This window comes from Cyclopterus lumpus, chromosome 12 (assembly GCF_009769545.1).
Source record: "Cyclopterus lumpus isolate fCycLum1 chromosome 12, fCycLum1.pri, whole genome shotgun sequence".
In the NCBI taxonomy this organism is placed as follows: Eukaryota; Metazoa; Chordata; class Actinopteri; order Perciformes; family Cyclopteridae; genus Cyclopterus; species Cyclopterus lumpus.
Window position 1 is genome coordinate 4,830,907 of NC_046977.1, and position 25,971 is coordinate 4,856,877.

The 25,971-nt window shown below is 43.5% G+C and overlaps 1 protein-coding gene across 2 annotated transcripts in view; it reads left to right on the plus strand.

Annotated features, from left to right (window-relative positions):
• The first annotated feature begins 23,322 nt into the window (after positions 1-23,322).
• The window catches only part of LOC117740881 (zinc finger protein 703-like), a 4,420-nt gene continuing 1,771 nt past the window's right edge, over positions 23,323-25,971 (plus strand). The window contains exons 1-3 of one of the 2 annotated variants that reach the window (XM_034547529.1): positions 23,323-23,619; positions 23,757-23,968; positions 24,737-25,971. The exon at positions 24,737-25,971 is cut by the window's right edge and continues 1,771 nt beyond it. In XM_034547529.1, the coding sequence (XP_034403420.1) occupies positions 23,891-23,968; positions 24,737-25,971 (1,313 nt within the window). In that variant the 5' untranslated portion in view covers positions 23,323-23,619; positions 23,757-23,890. Of the gene's footprint in view, positions 23,969-24,736 lie in introns of both variants that reach the window. The other variant, XM_034547528.1, reaches the window with a different exon arrangement.

Sequence of the window (25,971 nt, forward strand, 5' to 3'; positions counted from 1 at the left end):
GTTTCTTCAACACCTTCAGTTGATCACAAACACGCAACATCAACAGATATAATATATATATACGAGGTTTTCACTGGAGAGAATATCATCTGAGAAGAAAGCTAAAGCTGTCAGATAAATGTAGTACATGTAGTAAAACCTCTGAGATGTAGTGAAGTAGTAGCACACAATGGAATACTCAAGTACAAGTACTTCATAGTTGTACTAGGTACAGTACTTGAGTTACATTCCACCTTTTCCAAACTATATCCATATATTTAAACTGTTTACGATAGATGGATAGATAGATAGATAGATAGATAGATAGATAGATAGATAGATAGATAGATAGATAGATAGATAGATAGATAGATAGATAGATAGATAGATAGATGGATAGATACAAGGTTTTCCCTGGACCAGAAGGGGATTAAAAACATAATCTGAGAAGAAACTAAAGCTGTCAGACAAATGTAGTGTAGTAAAAAGTACAATATTTACCTCTGACATGTAGTGGAGAAGTAGTATAAAGTATCATAAAATGTGTACTCAAGTATACAAGTACTTTAGATGTGTTCTTAGCTGCAATACTTGAGTAAATGTACCTTTACACTCCGCCAATAATAATGCAACTATGGATCATATGGCTAACACGTGTGTGTGTGTGTGTGGAAAGAAAAGGCCTTCGGTTCGTCCGTGTGTGTGTGTGTGTGTGTGTGTGTGTGTGTGTGTGCGTCAGCTCTTGTGACCTCTTAATATCGCATCACATGTCTGATCTTATTCTCGTCTGCCATCTGAACTCCTGTCATGTGCTCTTTTTGCCAATCCGTCACACTTAATCTGTGCGGAGAAAAAAAAGAGACAAACTTAAAGAGGAGAGAGCCTCCAGTGGCCCCCGGAGAACGCTTGGGGTTGGGAGGGGGGGGGGGGGGGGGGAGAGAGAGAGAGAGAGAGAAAAAGAGAGAGAGAGCGGAGAAACAAAAGAAGAAGAAGGAGAGGAAAATCACAACGGCGTAGCATTTCAGGGGCATGAATGGCATCAATGATCCGCTGAGGGGGGGATAAACGGGGTGAGAGAAAGATGAGAGAACAATGTGTCTGTTGTTCTTTAATCTGGAGTAAATCATCTGTCTCTCTCGCTGTCAGGTGTTGAGCTCTGCTCTCATCACACTACGCTTCAAGGGTTCGCCCGGTACAGTCCTGTCCTAATGATTTAGACGGCTCTCCGCCTTCGGTTCATCTTCCTTTTTTTTCAGGTTCGAGGAGGAAGAAGGGCTCAAAGCGGCGTTGCCACGGCGTGGAAATGATCTCTCCTGCATTTAAAAGTGCAAAAAAACCCCCCAAAAATGTCTCTTTTCAAAATACAGCACATTACATATCTGGATTAAGATTATTATTGATGCATTAATGTATTAATTTTGTATTACTTTCATTTAATTTTTATTGTGAATGTACCCCCCCCCCCCCCCTCCAGTAGAGTACAAGTACCTCAAGGTGGTATTTAAGTACAGGGATTCAGGTAATTTCACTTAAAGGTGCTAAACTCCAATTTCAGAGGGATTGATTTCACGCGTCTCTCAACACCGCCGGTGGAAACAAGCTAGCCAGCGGCTAACGTGCACTAACATGCACTAAAAGCACACGTAGCCGACCTCGCTATGTCAATATAACATTCTCTGCTCAGGTAAAAAATTACTCCACCATCTCTTTACATAGACCGTAGTATATTAATGAATGTTAAATACAGCCACTTTAAAAGTAACTAAATAGAAATAGCTAATCTTCTCGCTGATGGTCTCGTTTACTTAAAATAGGTCATATGGAGGCGTCAGTATTAAATTGAGATTGTTTTATAATATATATATATATATATATATATATATATATATATAACCGGTTAAAAGTTCCCTAACAGTAACAATGAGTGTAAGTACTTACTGTCGGGTAGCTTGTTAATTCCATTCAAGGGATCAATAAAGTTTTAATTTGTCGATTATATATATTTTTCTTCAAAGTAAAGTTAAATTATGGAATAAAGAGTAAGTAGAAGTAAGAAGTGGCTTGAAAATGGGAAATAAATATGACATAAAGCACCTCAGATTTGTACTTTTCAATGTCGGCTTTGGTTGATTTACTGAGAAGATTTCTCCGTTGCACGAAGTTGATGTTCGTGGTCGTTTTCCAACCCTTGTTTTTTTGAAATCCTCAACATTTCCTGTTGCGAAAAAAAAAAAACCATTTGCGACTACAATCATTTCAATATTTCTCCTAAACCTTTTCCGCTGGTTGCGATTTGTGTCCTTGGACCGTCACGAGTCCAACGTGTTCAGGCTTAAGACGTATCAGGCGACCAGTTCCCTTAATACAAAACATGAGCCGGCTTTGCGTTTCCATCTGCTCACGGTGCAGCTGGAGCTCCACTGGGTGAGAAGTTCATATCCAAAAGTGCCAAAAATACCTTTAGTTTACTGCTATGTATTCCTGGAACACATACATGTCGGTGTTTTTTATAATATTCTTAACGAAGCCGTTAAGAATATTATGTGTTCGCTGGAAGTTATGAGCTCAGAAAACGTTTATTTACTCACACAAATACAATTTGCATATAAATCCAGATGAGTGTGATTCATGACTGCACAAACAGTTATGAAACAGAACACATGGTCATATTCCCCCCCCCCTGCATTCAGTGTATTGCCAAAAATGAGCAGCTGACGGCTGTTAAAAATAACAATTAAATTAATTGATGATTTGGCATTTTGGGAAATACATTTTTGTTCGCTTTCTTGCAGAGAGTTGGAGGAGAAGATCGTTACCACTCCGGTGTCTGTACGCCGAATATGAAGCTACGGCCTGGAGCAGGTTAGCTTAGCTTAGCATAAAGTATGGAAACAGTCTACAAACAATACAAAAAGAGGTACAATGTTACAAGTTTTCTTAGATTACTTTTACCAAACTTAAAATAAATCCTTATGCCCAATGGTCTCTCGCAGAGTCACATTGGATTATTGGATTATTACAACTTGTGTGTTCATCACTTCAATGCTGCAGCTAGTGGGGCTAATTTTGATTACATTTGAATTCTTCTAGCTTATGAATTCACCCACACAATAATGTATGCAACCACCACTGCTGTGTTATGTGATTGAATGAGTAAAAGCGGCGACGTATGCAAGCAATCTGCCCAAAGTCGTCGTATGAGACACTTCATAGAATCTCAGCTGAGTGGCGTCGATGAACTCGGCAGTGTGTGTGTGTGTGTGTGTGTGTGTGTCCGTTAGCTGTTAGCGGTTAGCCAAACACACGTTCAGAAACCATTAAAGTAAGCAGACGGTTTTCCCCCACCGGGTCCTTTGAGTGCCTAGTAGCAGCTGAGAGGCGGTGACGCACTCAGCTGTGGCCCGGGGCCGGTTAAGAGGAGTGAGGGAAGACATTATAAAACTGTTAAAATACTGTTTGAGAAACCGTTAGCAACCACGAGAGCTTCTTAAGCATGAAGCCATATCTTGCCACACAAAATACTCGCTCACTCACTCACTCACAAATTTACTCACACACTCGCTTCACTCACTTCACTCACACACTCACTCACTTCACTCACTTCACTCACTCACTCACTCACTTCACTCACTTCACTCACTTCACTCACTTCACTCACTCACTCACTCACTTCACTCACTCACTCACTTCACTCACACACTCACTCACTTCACTCACTTCACTCACTCACTTCACTCACTCACTCACTTCACTCACTCACTCACTTCACTCACACACTCACTCACTTCACTCACTTCACTCACTCACTTCACTCACACACTCACTCACTTCACTCACTCACTCACTCACTTCACTCACTTCACTCACACACTCACTTCACTTCACTCACTCACTCACTCACTTCACTCACTTCACTCACTTCACTCACTCACTCACTCACTTCACTCACTCACTCACTTCACTCACTTCACTCACTCACTCACACACTCACTCACTTCACTCACTCACTCACTTACTTCACTCACTCACTCACTCACTTCACTCACACACTCACTCACTCACTCACTTCACTCACTCACTCACTCACTTCACTCACTCACTCACTCACACACTCACTTCACTCACTTCACTCACACACTCACTCACTTCACTCACACACTCACTCACTCACTTCACTCACTCACTCACACACTCACTCACTTCACTCACACACTCACTCACTTCACTCACTTCACTCACTCACTCACTTCACTCACTTCACTCACTCACTTCACTCACTTCACTCACACACTCACTCACTTCACTCACTCACTTCACTCACTCACTCACTTCACTCACTTCACTCACACACTCACTTCACTCACTCACTTCACTCACTTCACTCACACACTCACTCACTTCATTCACACACTCACTCACTTCACTCACTTCACTCACACACTCACTTCACTCACTTCACTCACACACTCACTTCACTCACTCACTCACTTCACTCACTTCACTCACACACTCACTCACTTCACTCACACACTCACTCACTTCACTCACTTCACTCACACACTCACACACTCACTTCACTCACTTCACTCACACACTCACTCACTTCACTCACACACTCACTCACTTCACTCACTTCACTCACTCACTCACTTCACTCACTTCACTCACACACTCACTTCACTCACTCACTCACTTCACTCACTTCACTCACACACTCACTCACTTCACTCACACACTCACTCACTTCACTCACTTCACTCACACACTCACACACTCACTTCACTCACTTCACTCACACACTCACTCACTTCACTCACACACTCACTCACTTCACTCACTTCACTCACTCACTCACTCACTTCACTCACTTCACTCACTCACTCACTTCACTCACTCACTCACTTCACTCACTTCACTCACACACTCACTCACTTCACTCACACACTCACTCACTTCACTCACTTCACTCACACACTCACTCACTTCACTCACACACTCACTCACTTCACTCACTTCACTCACTCACTCACTCACTTCACTCACTTCACTCACTTCACTCACTCACTCACTCACTTCACTCACTCACTCACTTCACTCACACACTCACTCACTTCACTCACTTCACTCACTCACTTCACTCACTCACTCACTTCACTCACACACTCACTCACTTCACTCACTTCACTCACTCACTTCACTCACACACTCACTCACTTCACTCACTCACTCACTCACTTCACTCACTTCACTCACACACTCACTTCACTTCACTCACTCACTCACTTCACTCACTTCACTCACTTCACTCACTCACTCACTCACTTCACTCACTCACTCACTTCACTCACTTCACTCACTCACTCACACACTCACTCACTTCACTCACTCACTCACTTACTTCACTCACTCACTCACTCACTTCACTCACACACTCACTCACTCACTCACTTCACTCACTCACTCACTCACTTCACTCACTCACTCACTCACTCACACACTCACTTCACTCACTTCACTCACACACTCACTCACTTCACTCACACACTCACTCACTCACTTCACTCACTCACTCACACACTCACTCACTTCACTCACACACTCACTCACTTCACTCACTTCACTCACTTCACTCACTCACTCACTTCACTCACTTCACTCACTCACTTCACTCACTTCACTCACACACTCACTCACTTCACTCACTCACTTCACTCACTCACTCACTTCACTCACTTCACTCACACACTCACTTCACTCACTCACTCACTTCACTCACTTCACTCACACACTCACTCACTTCACTCACACACTCACTAACTTCACTCACTTCACTCACACACTCACTTCACTCACTTCACTCACACACTTACTTCACTCACTCACTCACTTCACTCACTTCACTCACACACTCACTCACTTCACTCACACACTCACTCACTTCACTCACTTCACTCACACACTCACACACTCACTTCACTCACTTCACTCACACACTCACTCACTTCACTCACACACTCACTCACTTCACTCACTTCACTCACTCACTCACTTCACTCACTTCACTCACACACTCACTTCACTCACTCACTCACTTCACTCACTTCACTCACACACTCACTCACTTCACTCACACACTCACTCACTTCACTCACTTCACTCACACACTCACACACTCACTTCACTCACTTCACTCACACACTCACTCACTTCACTCACACACTCACTCACTTCACTCACTTCACTCACTCACTCACTTCACTCACTCACTCACTCACTTCACTCACTTCACTCACACACTCACTCACTTCACTCACACACTCACTCACTTCACTCACTTCACTCACACACTCACTCACTTCACTCACTTCACTCACTTCACTCACTTCACTCACTCACTCACTTCACTCACACACTCACTCACTTCACTCACTTCACTCACTCACTCACTTCACTCACTTCACTCACTCACTTCACTCACTTCACTCACTTCACTCACACACTCACTCACTTCACTCACTCACTCACTTCACTCACTTCACTCACACACTTCACTCACTCACTTCACTCACACATTCACTCACTTCACTCACACACTCACTTCACTTCACTCACTCACTCACTCACTTCACTCACTTCACTCACTCACTCACTCACTCACTTCACTCACTCACTCACTTCACTCACTCACTTCACTCACTCACTCACTTCACTCACACACTCACTCACTTCACTCACTCACTCACTCACACACTCACTTCACTCACTTCACTCACACACTCACTCACTTCACTCACACACTCACTCACTTCACTCACTTCACTCACTCACTCACTTCACTCACTTCACTCACTTCACTCACACACTCACTTCACTCACTTCACTCACACACTCACTCACTTCACTCACACACTCACTCACTTCACTCACTTCACTCACTCTCTCACTTCACTCACTTCACTCACACACTCACTCACTTCACTCACTCACTTCACTCACTCACTCACTTCACTCACTTCACTCACTTCACTCACACACTCACTCACTTCACTCACACACTTCACTCACTCACTTCACTCACACACTCACTCACTTCACTCACACACTCACTTCACTTCACTCACTCACTCACTCACTTCACTCACTTCACTCACTTCACTCACTCACTCACTCACTCACTTTACTCACTCACTTCACTCACACACTCACTCACTTCACTCACTCACTTTACTCACTCACTTCACTCACTTCACTCACTCACTCACTTCACTCACTTCACTCACACACTCACTTCACTTCACTCACTCACTCACTCACTTCACTCACTTCACTCACTCACTCACTCACTTCACTCACACACTCACTTCACTTCACTCACTCACTCACTCACTTCACTCACTTCACTCACTCACTCACTCACTTCACTCACACACTCACTTCACTCACTTCACTCACTTCACTCACTTACTCACTCACTTCACTCACTCACTCACTTCACTCACTTCACTCACACACTCACTCACTTCACTCACACACTCACTCACTTCACTCACTCACTCACACACTCACTTCACTCACACACTCACTCACTTCACTCACTTCACTCACTCACTCACACACTCACTTCACTCACACACTCACTCACTTCACTCACTTCACTCACTCACTCACTCACTTCACTCACTCACTCACTTCACTCACACACTCACTCACTTCACTCACTCACTTCACTCACACACTCACTCACTTCACTCACACTCACACACTCACTCACACACTCACTTCACTCACTCACTCACTCACACACTCACTCACTTCACTGACACACTCACTCACTTCACTCACACACTCACTCACTTCACTCACTCACACACTCACACACTTCACTCACACACACACTCACTCACTTCACTCACACTCACTCACTCACTCACTTCACTGACACACTCACTCACTTCACTCACACACTCACACACTTCACTCACACACTCACTCACTTCACTCACACTCACTCACTCACTCACTCACTCCCTGAAGGAGATGATGATATATGTGGAGGAGTAGAAGTACGTGGACACACGAGTACAAGTCCCTCCAAATGAACCTTAAATCCAGTGTTTGGCCAAATGTACCGACAGACACTGAATATCAAGCGTCGTCTCCCAAAACGACAAACAGCTCCATGTGAAGAACGTCATCTCACACCGCGGCCGGGGAGATGAGTTCATAAACACCCTCGGCGCTTCTCCGTTTTTTCGAAGCCCCATTAAATGTTTTTATGAGAGCAGTTGGAGGTTATGGACTCCTACAAAAAGAACCGAGAACATGTGGCCAGGGTGTGCAGCCGCTCTGCGTTTGACCCGATGCTCCTGGCATCGGCTTTAATACGTCAAATAAAAAAATAAAAAAAATGAGAGTGCCGTCGACAGAGCGGCGTTGACCCTCTCGTACCACCCGACCGCGCTTTACTGCGTCTTTTTGGTTTTGTCACGACATCATTTTTCCATTCCCCGACAATTTACTTACACTTTGCATCGAAAGTGTCCATAAATTCGACATTTTCGTGACCAGATAATGGAGGCGGTTCACGAGTCAGACAAGTAATCAAATTCTTGTCTGTAGCACTTAATGTCATGTGAGGACGATTATTGTCCCGCGCTGCACTTTGTCTTTTAATGGCTGCTCGTTCATCACGTGGATTCATATTTTTGTACGGTTGCTCTTACATGCATTACAGGTTGAACGTGTTTTTGTTTGATAAATATATGCTTACAAGGCTGATTGTACGCCTCACCCTCAAGGCTTTTTAAACACTGTGAACGCGACGAACGAACAACACGAAATGCAAAGAAAAAGTCGTACTAATACCGTTACATTACTTCCCCCGCGACTTGCTGAGCAGGCGTGTGTGTGTGTGTGCGGTGAAATGAAATGCGTGTGGCTGGTTTTTTCGCGCTGTGTGGGCGTCGATACGTACGGCCTCCTGTCGCTCAAGAACACTTCACAGAACTCAAATCAAAGAGAAAACCCGGAGAACAGAAGAGCGGAGAGCGAGAGAACCGAGTGTGTCCATGGGGTGGTGAGGTGGGGGGGTGAGGCATCAAAGGCCGATTCTTCCCCCTGTTTTCACATGCTGCAACATCCCAGTGGTAACAGCTGACAAGCCCCCTCCATAAACAGCCTGCTCAGATCCTGCCAGCAGGATGCACCCATTCAAAAGCAGTTTGCTCCCTGGGCTTTGTTTATCGAAGTGTCGCCCGGACAGCAGGGCAGCATGAAGGGAGGGAGGGGGGGGGGGGGGGGGGGGGGGGGATCAGCGCAGGAATCAGGAAAGGTAATTGTTTCGCACATTTATCGGTTCACTCTCGCGGCGTTTTTTTTTACAGCGGGCAGCTGTTTGTTTTCTTTTTTTTGCGTGAAAAAGCTCTTAAAAGACATCGCGCACACTATACCTGCTCGGCACCAGACAGCGGGCGGACGTGAACTAGCTGGTGAACACATAGCGCACGTATAGCATCGAGCATTTAAGCAGCTGAAGAGCCGGAGAGTGGCCCCCCCCCCCCCCCCCATCGAGGAGCTGGTGGAGACCCAAAACGGAGCAAAAAGAGAGTGAATATTGGACTCGATGAACTCCAAACGAGATGCTCTGTGACTGCTTGAGTTGAAGACACGCCCGTTGAAAGATCTGTTTAATACAATCGTCTCAAATCCGTGAGCCCCCCTCCTCCATCCCCCACCATTTTTTTTTTCCGTCCCCTTCCGTTATCCAAACAATCCAACGAACCTGTCGTCACCTCTTCCTTAATGTACCTCATTGCAGGCTGAAAGACCCGAGAGATTCGGGGGTAAATATTTGCGATCCAGCGTAGAGACGTACGATGTTTTATCGTCAAAAGAAGAAAAAAAAAAAAAAGTACAAAGAGTGCGGAGAGACGTCTTCTCCAGATGTCTCTGAGTGTTCACATGCACGAAGGTCTGCGCTTCGTCCCCCCCCCCCTTGAGAGAGGACAGTGGGACTTTGCACTCGTCTTCCTCTCGCCACATCAAAGTGTGTTATTCCCCAAAAAAATGGGGGTTTTCCAATTTTGAGCAATACCTCAACTGTCAACAGGTTTTCCTGCTCTCGGGTTTATTTTCATTACTTAACCTCCTCGTCTTCCCTTGTGATTCCTCCCTTTGTCGGGACTCGCTCCGTGTCTTTGTTTTGCCTCGAGGACGATGAGGGGTTGAACATTGTATTTGTCACTGCACGACATTTATCTGACAACTTTAAATCACTGTGATCTTAAAAGATTAAGATACGATGCATTGATGTAGTTTAAAACTAGCCAACAGGATGTAAAGGAGTTACAATGCAACATTAATATAGTAATTAATATACCGATAGGCGGTTTGGAGTATTTTCACTTTTTTCTCTTTTCCCTCTTATTACAACTTCCAGTGTCCCTCAAAGTATTACTACAAAAAAAAAGGGAGTCTTGAACTACCGGTCCGGCTCCGCTGACGCTGCTCTGTGTGTGTGTGTGTGTGTGTGTGTGTGTGTTTGTGTGTTTGTGTCCCCGTCGCACTTCAAAGATCAAAACGACAGAACATGACAGACGGAGTTGCATTCCTCTCAGGTGATGACGGCGATAATCCACGAGCAGTCTGCATGCAGCCGAGCGTCGATGATAAGGTCGGACTGACACACTGACAAACACACCGGCCTCGCCTTAAACCCTGTGTGGAAAAAGAAATGTGGGTCATGGGTGAAGACTACAAAGTCACACACGCGCACAAACACACACACACACACACACATATGTATGTGTGTGTACAGCCACAGCTCTAATCCTCCCTGCCAGAACATGATGGACAGATAGAGGGAGGGGGGGGGAAGTAACGTTAAGTGGCAGGGTGACAGCAAAATGACAGTTCTTAGGAAACACGCACGCACACACACACACACACACACACACACACACACACACACACACACACACACACACACACACACACAATAACAATAATCACACAATCCCATCAATGCTTCACACCCTTCGCATCTCACCAGCGAGCACTGACTCACAGGGAAAAAAGAAAGAATTTCAACATATCAGCTGTTTCTTATATAAATTAAATAAATTGATGAAGAATAATATGATGGAGAATAACATTTTCTTTGATGCAAAGTCAAGATTATGAGAGAAAAAGTCCAAATAAGACAATGAATCACAATATAGAGAAAGTCAAAATGATGGCTCACTAAAGAAAAATTATGAGATACTTAACTACAAATTAGGAGCTTGTCAAAATGTTAAGACTTTGTACGTCATTACTTTCACTTTTTGATTTAGTACATCATAGTTTGTTTTACTAAGTAAGCCTAAAATGCAGGATCTGGTCAATGCGAGTACGCAGGTCTATGCACTGACACAATATCACATTATCATATCATTCATCAGCTGATTTACTCTACACAAGAACAACAACAACAACAACAACAACATGTGTCACTCGCTGCCCCAGAGTTGCACATGCTCAGTCCTGAGCACTGTGACTCTTCACAGATGTGAGAGAGAAGTGCGACGGCTCACTCGTAGAGTAAGTAGTAGAGTAGAGAATGGTGGAGTCTCGCTTCTGCACATGTGCAGTGCCGCGTGTCAGCCACAGCTATCGAAAATGTCAGCAATTGGACAATATGTACACTATGCAAGGTTTTAGTTTATGATTATGCTTTACAAAGAGTTCAATTTGAGCAAGACCATTCAACAATAAAAACAATAATATCAGAGGAGTGACGTAGAGACGTATACGGCTCTGGTAACGGCACCTGTCAATAACCTTGTAGCCTAAAGCGTACCTTGCTTTATGGTCTATTTAACTCCAAATGGACCATCATTTACTAAATGAACATCATGCTGTATTGAAGAAGACATTAAACTAGAAATTGAGACCATAAACTCATGTTTACATAAACATTTTCTCATAGACTTCTATACGACCAGAGGACTCGCCCCCTGCTGGTCAGTCGGAAGAATGCCAGTTTTACGACACTTCCGCATCGGCTTCACTCGGCAGAACCGGAAGTTGCCGCCTGCTGTCATCTCTTTCACTTCATGGTAAACTTTTTCCCCTCTTATTTGACTTTACTGGCAGCAAAAAAACAACTCCCACGTACACTTTAAAATTCAAACTCGGTGTTTTGAGGATCGCTGTTGTCCTCACTCGACTGCGAGTCATTTCCTGGAAAACCGATAGCCAGCCGAGAAACGATAAAACCCCTTCAAGGATTCCAGTAAAGCACCAATGCTGGGAGTCACGGCTCCCTAATACCTTGTGTTCTCTCCACATGGGCCCGACGGCGCCCGGAGGCGACGCCCCTCGTTTGTCACACTGTCGGAAAGATGGCTGCCGCTCCGATGCCGTTGCCGATGGGGATGTATAACGAGGCTCGATTCCCCCCCCCGCACGGAGAGGTCTGGAACAAACGGTGCCTTTGTTTCAGGGCCGAATGCAGAAATAGCTTTTTATTCATCCACAGCTCATAAGTTAAATTGGACAAGATCGGGGGTCAAAACAAGGATACGTGGTTGGTAGTTAAAAGTTTGTGAGGTCAAGCCTCCTTTTACAAAAAAAAAAAAATGTTCTCCTCAATTATGCACATGGAACCAAAGTGGAAGTGGCATCTTCATGTTTCGGTAATAAGATAAGAACAATTTGTCAATTGGTTTTTACACACACACACACACACACACACACACACACACACACACACACACAACACAACCGTCGCTTGTTGTTTCTTGCCTCCTCACCTCCTCCCATCGTCGGCTCCATTCCTGCCAAATAATTTCCGCCAAATCCATTTTGATACGACATCACAGCTCCCTGGAAAGTGAAGATAATCCTTGACATTTTTATCATTCATTCCTTCTTTTATTTAGTCTGCGCGCTCTCTCTGCTCGCCTGTCTTGTTTTGCTGATAACATCTGCCCGCCCATGCGATCACACATCAAAAAGGGTCCGTTTATTCACCCCCGGAGGGCGACGGAGTGTCAAAATAATGCTCCTCTGTTCGTGATCTGGGTAGCAGCCTAATTTAAAAAAAAAAAAAAAAAATCTTAATTTTATGATTCCAGACATTTACATGTTGTTCTCAGCTGACTGCAATGTCTGCATCCCCCTCCTATTTTGACAAAAATATAAATAAAAGTTTTGCTTCACAGTTAGTATAAGAGGTGAAAGAAAGAAGAACGAGAAGGAAGATAATAATGTAAAAAAACCACAGGTGGCATTTTTCTAATTGATATGTAGATGGTTGATATGATTTTAGAAATAATATCATACTTTGATTGATTTAAATTAGATATTTTGAAAATGTCTCAATTTGCAATAAAAGATTAAAGGATTATTGATCTGTCATTGATCTAAATATGGAAAACTTGGAAATTATCTTTCTTACAAGATATAAAAAAAGAGCAGTTCTGTATTTAATTAGCGTTTTCTTCTTTTTTCAAAACATGCTAAAACAATGCATAATGTGGATGTAATCAGATCTCTGATTGTCTATAAAAGTCAAAACTTGGACTTAGTATCTCAGAAATTTTACTTGACCATGTGCATTTTATATTTTATATTAGCATGCATCGACTGTTTTCTTTTCCGTTGCTGGATGGGTTTCAATAAGTGCCACATGATATGAGCGGTATAACGTTTGGACTCTCACTGATGAAACATTCCTGCTTTTTCCTCCATGTTGTTCGTTTAATATTGTTGAGCACATGTCAGTGCGTGACAAACTGTAAACTGTGTGACTTACCACTACTGTGATCCTTTGAAATAGGCGAGATTTACACAACAATAATTCTCTTGGCTCAAGCTTCAATGAAAATATATATGCAAGCGTCCAGATAGACTGTAACCGGCTCTGACAAGGCTTACAGGGAGCGAGGGACGACATAAAGAAGAAGAAAAAAACAACGATTTAAGGCCAAAAATCCACTCACGGCCTCAGTTATGACATTCTGACTTCATGATAAATATCATCTGTCCATGTTGATACAGAAAAATCCCTTTTATCCAAGAAAATATTATGTTTTTTTTTTTTGCCCCGTTGGGCCACTGTTTCTCAACGTTCGGGGCTTTCCTGTAACGAGGCCGAAATCTTTCCCAACTGGTTCACGTGGAATGAACACAACCCCGGCCAGGCAATGGTTTTTGATTTTTACAGCAGCGAGCACAAACACTATAAATTTACAGTCGCAAGAGAGACTTTTTTTAATAGGCACTCGACTTTGCAGAGGCAATAACTCTCTCAGTCTCACTTTCTCTCTCTGAAATGCTTCCCACTGTTTGCCGAGGCAGCTGGCAGTGCTCAGTACTGGGCCTGACAAGGTGCTTTGAAATACCAATCACTGAGTTTATACAACAGGGAGGGCTTGTAAACGTGTCGAGCGGGGAAATATACAATGCCATACTTTTTTTTTTCTGGTGAAGGAGAGTTACGGTCTCGACAGTGTGAATACCTCACAGGTGATATAATATATGCTCTGTTTTGTCCTGAAAAACCCATTGGTCGTGGATGACAGCAGAGGAAAGTGCTCTTAGTTCTGTTATCCTCGTGACAATCTGCGGTAACCTCTCGCCAACATCGCCCACACGTCTTCACAAGTGCTCACGGATACATGAGACGAGGGGGGGAAAACTGAGGCTGGATGTGGCCTCGCTGTGAGTAATTTAAAGCACCATTTGGCAGGAAGTGAGGAGAAAAACTTGCACTTTTAACCACAAAATAACACCTTAATGTAAGTGTTTTTACCACGTGTGTCAGGGTTCTCGTTTTTTTCCCTCAGCTGTAGCTAGTTAGCTAATTCACTTACCCACAAAATAACACCGTATAGTGTAACGTGTTCACCACATGTCTCAGGCTTCTCATTTCTACACAGTTTTTTCCGCTAAAGCTAGCTAGGTGATTCACATGGCTACATACGTGATTTAATGCTTAAAGGCGGCGGCCAAAGCTAACTTACACGTCTTTTGCAAAAGAAGGGAAAAGTTGGACCCGCAAAATAACACCTTAATGTAAGTGTTTTTACCACGTGTGTCACGCTCGTTTTTTTCCCCTCAGCTGTAGCTAGTTAGCTTACCCACAAAATAACACCGTATAGTGTAACGTGTTCACCACATGTGTCAGGCTTCTCATTTCTACTCCACACACTTTCTTCCCTGCGGAAATGATGTTATGGTTTTTTTCCGCTAAAGCTAGCTAGCTGATTCACGGTGGCCAAAGCGAACTTACCCTTCTTTTGCAAGAGAGGGGAAAACTTGGACCTGCAAAATAACATCTTACAGTGGAAAGCTTGTATTTCTACTCAACAACCTTCGTTTTTTCCTGCTAAAATGTTGCTAGTAGTTTTTTTCCGCTAAAGCTAGCTTGATGATTCACATGGCTACATATGTGATTTAGAGCTTAAAGGCGGCGGCCAAAGCTAATTTACACGTTTTTTGCAATAGAGGGGAAAACTTGGACCCGCAAAATAACACCTTAGAGTGGAAAGCTCAACAACCTTCGTTTTCTTTTCAGCTGTAGCTAGTTAGCACATTCACATGGCTAAATACATGCTATAATGAGAAAAGGCTGAGGCTAAAGTTCTATATTGCTCCTTAAATAAGCTAAATCCATTATATTAGTGTTAATAATAGGTGTATTTATGTTATTTACCCACAGAAATAGCACATTAAAGTATACTCTTTTCCCCAGATGTTTATCCGAGCAGACGTTATCAATGCCTCTGAGTCAACATTTGAGTTACGCTGAGCAAGTGGGAGTGAAACAGCAGGAGGTGAGCAGTGGAAAAAGAGTAATCCATGCTTCAAAAGATATCAGGAGTGTATCTGTATTTATGATACTGTGGAAAATCACGACATTATCTCACCCTCTAAATTTCGCCGCGCATTTGGAGCTGGATGGGAAACTCTACATTTCAGCAGAAATTCTGAGGTCAGCGCAGAAGATATTTCACGGTGTGTCAGACCTGCTCTGCACACGGTGAATAATGTCCGACATGACACCGCAATGCTTGTTCAGGTGAAAAATGGTTTCCCGCGCAACTTTCTGGGGCAGCGGTAATAATATTCTGTCCGAGGGTGGGGGTGGGGGGGGGCGTGTGTGAAATATGGCGCTACTTCACATTCATGTATTCATTCTGGAGCGATAAATTAGGCCCCAGACAGTTCAATCTAACTCCCTAACTAGAGCACTTTGTCATCGCAAACGAAAAAGGAGAGGCATGTTGGGTGATCAACAGAGTAATTCATGACTTTTCTGAGCGTTAGAAACGGGGTGCCGCGCGTGATCTTCAGAATTAGCCGTAAAAACATAACGTAAATAAGACTAAGTGCTGCTTTCATTTGAAACAATTCCTCATTTCGCCGCCAACTCTCTGAACGTTGCAGCCCGAGCGGTAACTGCATCCTCTATCTTGATCTCTGCAGTCAACTATCAGGCGTGGAATAAATGAGGCCGGTGCAGCCGGGGTGAGGATCGTTTGTTTAAAGTGACACGGCTGATGGCCGTTGATTTACTCACACAATAATGGCCTTTTAATTGAGCTCTTCCGCCCCTTTTGTTACATCAAAGCCTGACAAGTGGTTTGACAAGTGCGCTTTCTTCTTCCCCTCCCGTGACTGACGGGACACACTGTGGCCGCCCTCATACCTCTCAGCTTCCCTCAACTGTCACGACGACACACAGCATCGAAACCGGACACCTCTTTGCCTCCGGGGACGCGTCGCATGTCTGACGGAATTAGAAATCAAGGCGGTTGCACAGAGTAACTGCAGGACAGTCGGGGTTTTTTTTTTTACATTCGGGGGCAACGTGCGCACGCTCTTGGTTTGATTTATTTGCAAAGACAGAAATACAAACAAAGAAGGCAATCTCATTTACCACCCTCCAGTGTTGCCACAGTCTGTTAAACCACAAGTCAAGTGTTATGACAGACTTTGTCTGCTCTGCTGGCATGTCTTGAGGGAGAGCAGAGGAGGCGTGTGGTGTGCGCTGAGCGATGACAGATGTGGGACGAACGCTGAAATGCATCTTCTCCTCCTGTAAATGGAGTGCTTTTTCCGGGGTGGGGGGGTGTTTTTTTGGAAACGGTTGCCGCTGACCGGTGATTATGCAGCTGTATAGGCACGCAGGAACACAGCCTATGTTTGGTATAGCTCGCATTTGGGTTTCTAAATGGTGCGTGGATTAATTCCTGACATTTATGGATGAGGGTTGTGCTGAGGGGTTAAGTAAATAAAGCCATCAAAGTGGGGAGCGTGCGAGGAGAGAGGGACCTTCCCAGCTTCCCCTCTGTGGCTCTGTTTAAATAACCCAAAGGGGTTTTCTATCAGTGTAACTTATTGAACAGGGGGAATCAATGCATGACATAGTTCCTGGTCCAGCGCTCTGTTACAGCTAACTGCTTCTTCTTTGATTTTACAGACAGGCTCAGGATTAATGGGGATCCAGTATCAGAGCGATTGGCTTCTGTGTCGCCCTCTTTCTCTTCATCAACGCGGGAAATCTGTTGGAAATACAAAATGGCTCGAAGAGGACATTTAGCACTCAACAGACTGTGTGACGTTGCTGGTATTCCTTTATCGGTGTTAAGTTGCATTCGTGATAGATTATGTACGTGCTTTCCAGTCTGACGGCATGCAGTAAATTCACGGGCCCAAATTTGTGCAGTTTTAAAGAGCTTCCTCTCTCATCTTTACCACTTTTCCATTTTTCTCTGTCATGACGGGGCTTTTATATACTTTGCCACATCCTACAGGCAGTGTAGCTCCCCTAAAAAAACTATATTACAACTGAATTTCTAACTGAATCTTGTTGTTTTGACCAACAATTCAGGAAAAAACTCATCGTTATTCCATCTGTATTAAACGTGAAGCTAAAACTAAACTGCACTATTGGATCAATAACCATTTCCCAACATATTAAATGATACTCGAAAATAAGTCAATGCCATGTGTCTCAATGTGCATATTAGCTAGGGAAAAAATTCATAACATTTTCCTTTAGCCGCACATCCCAATCCCTAAATGTACTCGTTATTGAGCAATCTCCAGAATTTGGACAGGTTTCTCAAAGCTTAATAGGTATCCCAGCCAGAAGCTCTAATTTGATTGGTTTTATGTTCTCACTAAGGATGTGCTGCAGTTCGGTGTGATACTTCCACGCCGTGTGAGTACGATTGGACGTCAGCTTTAGATAAATCTATGGCGAAAGCCCTGACAAATGTGATAAGCCTGGCCTCCGCTTTGCATCCGTCGAAGTGTTTCAAACAGAGGGGAGATCGATGGTGAATGATTGTGTTGAGCGAAGGCTGCAGGCAGCAATGGAAAGGTTTGTTTAGCGCCTCCAGGGCTGTGCAGTCACAATCAATTTCCCTGCAGCAGCCAAGCAAAGGTCCACTAGAATCTCTCAAAGGCTCTCAAAAGTAAAAGTAGGAAGTCTGGATGTTAAATATTTACACTTGCAAGGGAAGCATTGTAGTAATGTGTTTTGGTAATTGTATCAAAGTGTTTGTCAAACTAAAACCATCCTAGCATGACACATATACAGCTTACAATGATAAATAGCACTTTTAACCCACAATAAAGTGTGGGGTTTTGATCACGTGTGTCAGGCTCTCATCTCTCGGTATTAACCGTTTATTCTGCTGAAATTCTGCTGGAGTTTTTATTTTAAAGCTGCAGCTAGCTAGCTAAATAACCTCAATACCGTCTCTGCCTGACTTGTTTTAAAATGTGCACCCAGGCTGCAACCTCCACTTCTATAAAAGGGAAGCAAAGCGCCCACTTGATGGCTATACGTAGATGACATGATGCTAATAGTTTGGGGCTACAGCTACATACTGTTTGGCGTTCCTTTAAACTCTGTCATAGTCGCGTCTTGGCTCCCCCGTGGTGGAGATACCGGTTCCCTCGTGCGACCTGGAAACCCACAAAATAATGTGCGGTGCTAGTTATGCTCTTTAACATACACGTTCCTCTACTTTGTATTTTGGAAACGGCTTAATTAAAATAGACGACACCACATCCCGTTGTATTTAAATAAGTTAATAATAACATGTATTTAAATAAAAAGCTGCTTTAAAAAAAAAAAAAAGATGTATATTTCGCCTTTTAAATCTGTAAAAACAGGAACCTTTTTTTTTTTTTTCACACGCTAGCCAGCAGGCAGCTTTGAGTTTTTGGAATAAGATCCTATTCAAAAAGCCAAATCTAGAGGGGTGTGAAAAACTATCTTTGATGTCAGATGAAATTTTACTGAGCAGCACAGTACAATCTGATTGCAGGCTGGCGTCCTCTGGCAGCCGGATCTCTCCGGATCGTTTCCACCCACAGGACATGCAAAATGCATCTGTGCCACTGGGAAAGTGTGTGTTTTTGTATGTGTGTGGGGAAATAAATAAATAAATAAGAAACTACGATGTCGGACGATAGTTGAGAAGATCCACGTAGCATAAATATGTCATATCGAATTCAAGAATATTTTTCAGCAGCAGCCCAAAACCGCAAAACGAGAGGCCACGAAGCGAACGTTTGTCCGGGTAATTCGTCTATTCCATCAGGATTTATGTTTACTTGCCTTACGATTACTTGCCAGATATGAAAATTAGCAAATTATTCTTAAGAAATGGCAATTGTAGCTCAATGTTACAAACGAGGAAGTTCGAATCAGTCGACTCGGTGGAGTAATATGGGTCATGCAGGCAACTGTTAGTCCTCATTACGCATCGAAACCATCTAAACGATGAAGTATATGACATTTTTATTCATAAAAACAATGCTCCTCCTTATTTACGTGTCCTGTATATGCAAATCAGTTGTATAAATAGTCAGCTGGACACACCGGAGTGTGTTAAGCGTTAATTAACTAGCTGGCTAAACCGGCTAAAATCGTCTTTTATCTAATCGATTTAAAGGTTGTCAGCTAGAAGTGGGAAGTCGCGTTTGTTTACTTTTGTGTGACCTATTCATTCAACAAAAGTGTGTTTGCAGTTTGGGGGTGTGGAGCTAGAAAGATGGGAGCTCACCGGACGTCTGTAGCCCGCTGCTCAGCTAGTTTAAGGCTAACAGCTACGTTTGCTGCTACTAGCATAACACAACCAAACCTGTGTGTCAAACTGACTGCCATGAGTAGTATTGCGAGTAATGTAGACGCCAGGAAAAAAGAGTTAAAGGGTTAAATAATACAGAGAAGTCTGTATTAATATAAATATTTCATAAACAGGTCATAATTCCTATAAAAGCGAGGTTACAGATACATACACGAAACCTGTATCAAGAATGATTGGTTCCCATATGGGGCCGTTGTTCTTTAGTGTCTTACTAAAGTATTTTACACAAATATTAATTATTATGTCAGGAATGAAAACGTGCTTTGACTTCTGCAGGAGGAGCGCTGGTAAAATACCGCGTTTCAGAGATTTATTAACCTATTTAATGTTCGATTACATCGTCGATGCACTGATGTAGATCCCTGCCTGTATTGGAACAACTATACTGTACCGTGCCACCACTTAGTGAGGGGAAAGACCACCGCTCCTGCTGTTCCTGTTTGGCCCCTGAAGCCACGGCAGGGCTCTCTCCTCGACAGCGGTGCAGACTGTGACCTTGTTTGCTGATGAGATGGTGCTCCCACTCTCTGCTTCTTATCACAAATTGGACATTGATGGATTGCTGAGAGTGGCTGTTTCTGCTGTTAAGGGCGTGGGGTCATGGCAACAGTTGCTTTAGTTCTTTTTTTCTTTTTTTTTAAACGGTGACCTAATGCTGATCTCACAAGTCTTTTACAAGTCTTAATATAATCTACATTCTAACCCTTTTACAGTATTAATTTATTACCCGTTTCCACCTATATTTACATGTGAACCATTCCTTTTGAAGATTAAGGAGGACCCTGCAGGATATGTACAAATATCCATCAACTAATTCACATTATGCAGCCTTTTGGCCACAGGTTATGAGGGATTAGGAATGATTCCGCACTCAATTGAGGCTGCAAAGGATTGAGAGATTCAAAGACTCTCAGACTGAGACTATTTTAGGCTGCTGCTAATAGCTCTTGTCAGCCGTAATTTTTAAGTACTTTAACCAATTCATTGTATAATTAGGTTAACAAAATTAGCTCATTGCAAAGTCAGTCAGCAGGCGGTAATGCAATAAAGTTATTAACATTCCAGATTTATAGAACCATTAATATTGAGTCTTTATCACGTTTTTCTTCCCCCGCCCCCCAGTATGAATGGCATTAATTTTTTTTAAAGAAAAGAAAATAGACATTTTATGTGTGCTTTATTGATTTCTTTTTTTATGCTCAGAGCAAAATCCAGAAGACAAATGATCCGTCACTCCACGTGTCGAAACATACCTGAACTTTTTTAATTAAAAGAAAAATGAGTACCATGAGTCTTAAACCTTAAGATAATTGCGAGGGTGATGTTTATTGAGCATGAAAGGATTTAGAAAGATATTTAGAAAAATGTGCGTCTGTCAACTCCGTCTTTTCACTTTATTACAGTGACTTAAAGTGGTGTAAAGGAACAAACTGTACAGTAAACGCATGCAATTTGGTAATAAAGCGGGTCGTGCCATTTTGACACATGACATATAATCATACATAATAGCTGCTGACGTGAAAGAATTAATAAAAGTTAACCTAGAAACAGCTGCATAAAACACTGTGCCTATATTTGTTTTTAACAAGTTTTGATACCTTATTAGCTGTTCCCGTTTGCAACGTGCTCACGGATGTGCCGACAACTTTCACTGGACGATTGTGAGGCAAGTTCTGGTCTTTTTTTTGCTTTTGAAGTGGATTTATGGACGTGTAGTTGAGATGGACGTCAGACTGAATCTATAAAAATACGTATCACCTCTTTTTGTTCAGATCTGAGTTAAACTACTTATTTGTTACCCAAATTGCTGTGAAAACCATGCCTCTTATGGTAAAACCCTTTTGGTCTTGGCCCTGCACTCATCTGCTTGTCGACAGCTGAGTGAATGAGGCCTCATGTGACCATATGACTTATTTCCACTGCTCACTGACACTCACAAAAGTGCATTTTTAGTTTTAATACGGGGTTTGCTCACCGCATGCATCCCAGTACACTCATGGTATCCCTTCAGATCTACGTTTCACGAGCTGGAAATTATACCGTCTGACATTTTTAGAAAAAGTTGAGTTTTCCATTTAGGCTAACCTTTGAGTCTAAATGGTCATGTGTCAGAGACGTTAAAACTGCACCCTCAGATTGAACCATATGATCCAACGCTCATGATTTTGTACTGAAACTTTATGGGAGATCATATCGCTTGTCTTAGTCACGGTCGACAGCATCTTATACCCACCAATTTAACGCTTTGTTTTTGTTTTCGCGTCTCCTGATCGGCCAAAAAATCGAGACAGAACAAACTTCTTTTTTTACTGAATAAGAGGTCGTATAACTGTCTAGTTTATGAAGGCCTAAAAAACGGGTGTGATTATTGCGTAAAATTTAATTACATGGGTAATTTTATTTAGGACAGTTGGTCGTTGTATAAAGATAAACACTCGTGGCCTGGCTCGACCTCGGGCCAGCAAGTACAGATGTGACAGATGATTTATGAAATAAAAATCCCAGAAATCCCCCACAAATAAAATCAAAGTATCACGTTGTTTTAATAACCGGAGAGTTCACGACACTCCATCAACAAATGATCCATTTGTTGCATATTTAATGCTTAAATTTTTTAAATCTTTGACCTTGTTTTTTTTGTGAATAAACCACAGTTATGTGAGAATAAACATTTACATTTCCCAGAATGCAAATGTATGTACAGCAAAGACAGCGGGGGAATGTAACTAAGTACATTTATTCAAGTACTGCACTTAAGCACAATTTTGAGGTAAATTTACTTGAGTATTTTCCTTTTCTTCTACTTTCTACTTTACTCCACTAGCCAAATGTATTTGTACTACATTTATATAATAAATGTAGTTACTTTGCATATTTAGACTAATACAAAGTATAACACAATTAATACATCACAAGATATTATTATAACAGTATTTTTTAAGTTATTTAAATGAGCCACCAGTTTTAATTCAGGGTTTGAGTTTTTTAAAATTTTTATCCTGCAGTATTTCTACCTGTACTTTAAAAGTAAAAACTCTTGAGTACAACCACTAAAGTAAAAAAAAAAGGATTGTCCCTTTGAGGACGCCGTCGCTTACGCCCTCGCGCGCGTCCCCGCCCCGCCCACCTCATCAGCGATGCGGCCGCCCAGCGGACACTTTGAAGTCCCGCCTGTTGTGATCAGTGAGCCGCTGAAGTCCGGACGGAAAACACGCAGTGGGACGTTTCCCCTCAAAAAAATACACTTTGGACTATATAAAGTAAACTCTGCTCTTTTTTTCTTATTTTTCTTATTTGTTTTGGGTACGTACTAACAGGACGGACACTGTCTCCATATTCTACGCATAATTCACACAGAGGACTTCTTTTTTTATTTTTTATTTTTTTTTTGAAAATTGGAGTATAAAAGAGCCGCGTCGGTGATGCTTGAGCTGAGAGGATTCTCCGTCCTTCGGGACATTTAAGGACGTCCAGCTGTGTGTGTGTGCGTGTTTATTTATTTTTTATTACATGGATTACATTCATCTGCGCGTAAACACTATTCTGGACTAAAAAAGTAGCCCGACGCACATCCGACCTTAACGCGCGGCGCCCTTTCTCCGATGAAATATCTCCCTTTAGGATCAGTAAGTAAGCGGATCGAGCTCAGCGAGACCAGCGACCGTCCAAAGCCTCGTCCCGGTGCCGCGGTGTCCCTGTTGACCCCTCTGGACCCACTTCGCCAGGCAAAGCGGCTCCCCATCCGAGTCCTCAAGATGTTGACGGCGCACACTGGACACTTGCTACACCCGGAATATTTACAGCCGTTGACGCCCGCGCCAGTGAGCATCGAGGTATTTATTATCTTTAAAAACAACAACAACATGTTTATCACTTGGACTATTTTTTCTATTTTATCTTTTTATTTTGGATTTTGCACTGCCAGTGTGTGTTTTTTTCTGATTTTTCACAGCAGGGCGGAGAAAAATGAATTGCAGTGTCATCCTAATTTACATTCTAGAAGAGATTAAAAACAAACAAACGCTTCTCTGCCTCAGTGTTGTTGTCACATACGTCACATAACTGGTCTTTAACTACAGTAACACACCCAGTGACAACTTGTGTTTTTAATTAGAGCACAATAGATTAGTCAATTAATCAAATAGCCACTTTTTCTTTGCTAATCAAGTTACTTTATTTGGGATGATTTACTTTTGTCTTTGTCACTGTTGACAGTTGATTTATTCTTTACTTCATTGGTCAGACAAAGCAAACAAGTAGGGCTACAATTATCGATTATTTGCATTATTGCACATTTTTTAAATGTATAAAATGTAAATAAATATATAATAATAATAATAATAATAACAACCCACAACTGACAAGTTGAATAAATCTTGGATTCTGGGAAATCATGTTGGGCATTTTTCACTGTTTCCTATTATCTTATGGTGAAAAAGATTTATTGAGAACATAATCGTCAGATTAATTGCTAATTACCTGCTAATTACAAATAAAACATCAACAGTTAATAGGCCAACAAAGGACTAACAGGCGTTATTTTATATTTATAGTCTTTGCCTTAAATTCCACAGCTAATCAGAATATTTGTTTTATTGTAGCTGGATGCCAAGAAGAGTCCACTGGCCCTGCTGGCACAGACCTGCTCTCAGATCGGTAAGCCGGACCCTCCGTCCTCCTCCAAGCTGGGCTCTTCCAGCAGCCAGGGGGACAAGGAGTCCAGCGGTCGGTCATCCGGCTCCAGCCAGAAGCACGGAGAGCTCCGCCCCTCCCTGGAGGACAAGTGTAGCTTCAAGCCCTACAACAAAGGCGGTGGAGACTGTCGCAGAGACGGAGTAACCAGCAGCAGCAGCGGCGATAAAGCCGGGTTCAGGGTACCCAGCAATAATGTCACCACTAACGGAAATTCAACCAATGGCCAGCAGTCCTTTCCAGTGCACGCTGCCTCGCCCAGCTCCAGAGCCAGCAGCAGCACCCCACCAGGACACACTCTGCAGCAGCAGCAGCATCACAAACTGAGCCAGTCTCCTGGTGGACAGCCACACACTCACACTCCTGGAGGAGAAACTGCACGCGAGCAAGGCAGTCCCACCAGCATCAGCAGCAGCGGCAGCAATAATCCCAAAAAAGACTCCGACGTAAACAAGGCCGGCTCGGACAGTCCGCACGACGCAAACTCCAGCCACGTACGAGCCCACACCAACTGCAGTAACGGCAGTTCTGACGGGGGCTCCAACCACGAGGGGGGAAAAGCGGAGTCCGCGCAGCCGAACCTCGGCCCCGGACGCATCACGCCCATTTCTCCCTACAAAACCAGCCAACTCTTCCCCCTGCCCTCCTCCAACATGGGCTACCACGGATCTGTCGTGGGGTCGTACGCCGGCTACCCGTCTCAGTTCGTCCCCGGGCTGGATCCCACAAAGTCGGGCCTCGGCATGGGCGTGCCAGGGAAGCACCCGAGCTCCAGCCCTCTCACGGGGGCCTCCCCTCCGTCCTTCATGCAGAGCTTATGCAGGGACCCCTATTGCCTAAGCTTCCCGAGTGTGTCCCATCTCGGCGGAGGCAACTGCAACTCCTGCATCCACGACCCCTCCCCCGCCCTCAAATCAAACTTCCCCATGGTGTACCCCTCCCACCCGCTGCACTCCCTCCACCAAAGCTCCATGTCGTCCAGCGTGTCCTCCTCCCTCTCGCATCCCCTCTACACGTACGGCTTCATGCTCCCCAACGACTCCATGCCCCACGCCTGCAACTGGGTCTCGGCGGGGGGGCCGTGCGACAAGCGGTTCACCACGTCCGACGAGCTGCTGGCTCACCTGCGCACGCACACGGCGCT